This window comes from Bactrocera latifrons, unplaced genomic scaffold (assembly GCF_001853355.1).
Source record: "Bactrocera latifrons isolate USDA-ARS-PBARC rearing strain unplaced genomic scaffold, ASM185335v1 scaffold_2, whole genome shotgun sequence".
Taxonomy (NCBI): domain Eukaryota; kingdom Metazoa; phylum Arthropoda; class Insecta; order Diptera; family Tephritidae; genus Bactrocera; species Bactrocera latifrons.
Genome location: NW_017535518.1, coordinates 928,829 through 930,521, shown reverse-complemented (window position 1 = coordinate 930,521; position 1,693 = coordinate 928,829). Strand labels below are relative to the sequence as shown.

The 1,693-nt window shown below is 40.6% G+C and overlaps 1 protein-coding gene across 1 annotated transcript in view; it reads left to right on the top strand.

The window, feature by feature from the left end:
• Positions 1-523: 523 nt before the first annotated feature.
• Positions 524-1,693, top strand: part of LOC108967857 (venom dipeptidyl peptidase 4) — a 7,693-nt gene continuing 6,523 nt past the window's right edge. Inside the window, exon 1 of the mRNA XM_018931478.1 lies at positions 524-1,050. Within this exon, the coding sequence (XP_018787023.1) occupies positions 873-1,050 (178 nt within the window). The 5' untranslated portion in view covers positions 524-872. The remainder of the gene's footprint in view (positions 1,051-1,693) is intronic.

The window sequence follows — 1,693 nt, the reverse complement described above, 5'->3', positions numbered from 1 at the left end:
ACGTCCCACTGAGAGTTATGGAGGTTTTGAGTGAGAGCGATTTCTGAAAAGTGATTTTTGTTCACTAATAGTAATGATCCCTAGATAGGCGTTCCCACGACAATCGGGTCTACGTACCGGAACGGACGCGGATTTTTATCCGTCCAAGGTGTATCAACTCGGCAGATTTCTGCCCTACAATAACAACAATAACAGATAGGCTTTTGGAATGATGTAAAAATTCTCAGCTTATGCAAATCGTTTGACCAAACAGGGAACTTCAATGAGAGTAATGGAGTTGCGCGAGTGAGCGTGACTTTTAAAAATGTCGGCTTGACTCCCCGAGCGCAACCAGATAACTAGCACTTCGCTGCGCTGATGTATTACGAGTAGATCTGACGGTGATAGTGACTACTAGGGCTACAATCGCTTATCGGCTGCGTTGGCACTGACGTAGCCGACAGTTGAGCGTTTTGAACAGCCGCAGCGCGCCAGCGAGCCGATCATGGCTTATCATTTCAATATGCCGTGGCGACCTGTTGGAGCTCAGTTGAGCGCTGGCAGTCAAGTGCAGCGGTTGTATGGTGCGCGTATTACTTCTACGAAGTGCATATACGAAGTAGTGGGTGCCAGTGAACGGCCGGTGTTGTTGGCTAGCGTTTGCAAAGTTGTATGTAACTGGCTTGTTTGCATGCGACGTGCATAATAATTGATTTAATTTTATTGCTCATTTACATGAAAATCAAATAAGAGTTCAGTGACGTGTGTGCGCGTACTTCAATCAGTGATTTATTTTTACTGCAAAATTTTATTTTAAAGCAAAACGAAAAAAACTTRATTGCAAACGAAAAATAATTAATTAAAAATTACAAAAATAAAATAAAAATTTTAAAATGTTTTGGAAAACGAACGTAGTGCTCTTGCTGTTGGCGCTGCTAAGTGCGACGCAGGCGCGTAATTTGCCAAGCGCTGATCCCACAAGCGAACCGGTTAAAAAAACACCTTGGGAATTGGCGGAAGCGCTTTCGGCTAGCGGTTACTTACGGGGTTTCAACGGCAGCTGGATTAATGGTAAATGATTTCGTTATGTTTGCAATAAAATCGGCGACAATTTAGAATTGCCGTAAAGAATTTTTATTGMTAAATACTATAATGTACCTAGAAAAAAATATTCTGTGAAAAATTAGCCAGCATTCCGCTTAAACTGGCTATAGAAAATTCAGCTCATTTTGCCATCACTTTGGCTATGGAATTTACGCCACATTTATTTAAGTCTCTTATGCACTTGTGACTCTTAGCGATATCTAACGCTGAAATCTTATCAAAGCCTATGCAAATCTAATCTGTCAATTGCTGCCACAGTCGCACTTCAAATTSTGCTATTAGTGCTATATTTCTCAACACTTGTCGTCTTATTTATTGCCCAATAAAACCGTATCGATACGCGCAATCAAGCTACGTCAAAACTATTTTTTATTGGAAATTCCTGCGACTTGTGGAATTTTCATATATTCGCGTGACACTTTTGAGTTGCCACTGCCTCTAAATATGCGTATAATATACATGTACCTGCATATATGTATTTATGTTTTTAACGGTTTTACCAAACAAGCTGAGCTTGTGACGCGCTCTCGCTTGCACCTGTCTCTTATACACATCTAGATGTGTATAAGAGACAGACATCAAGTTTGGCATACATAACATTTAATCAGCT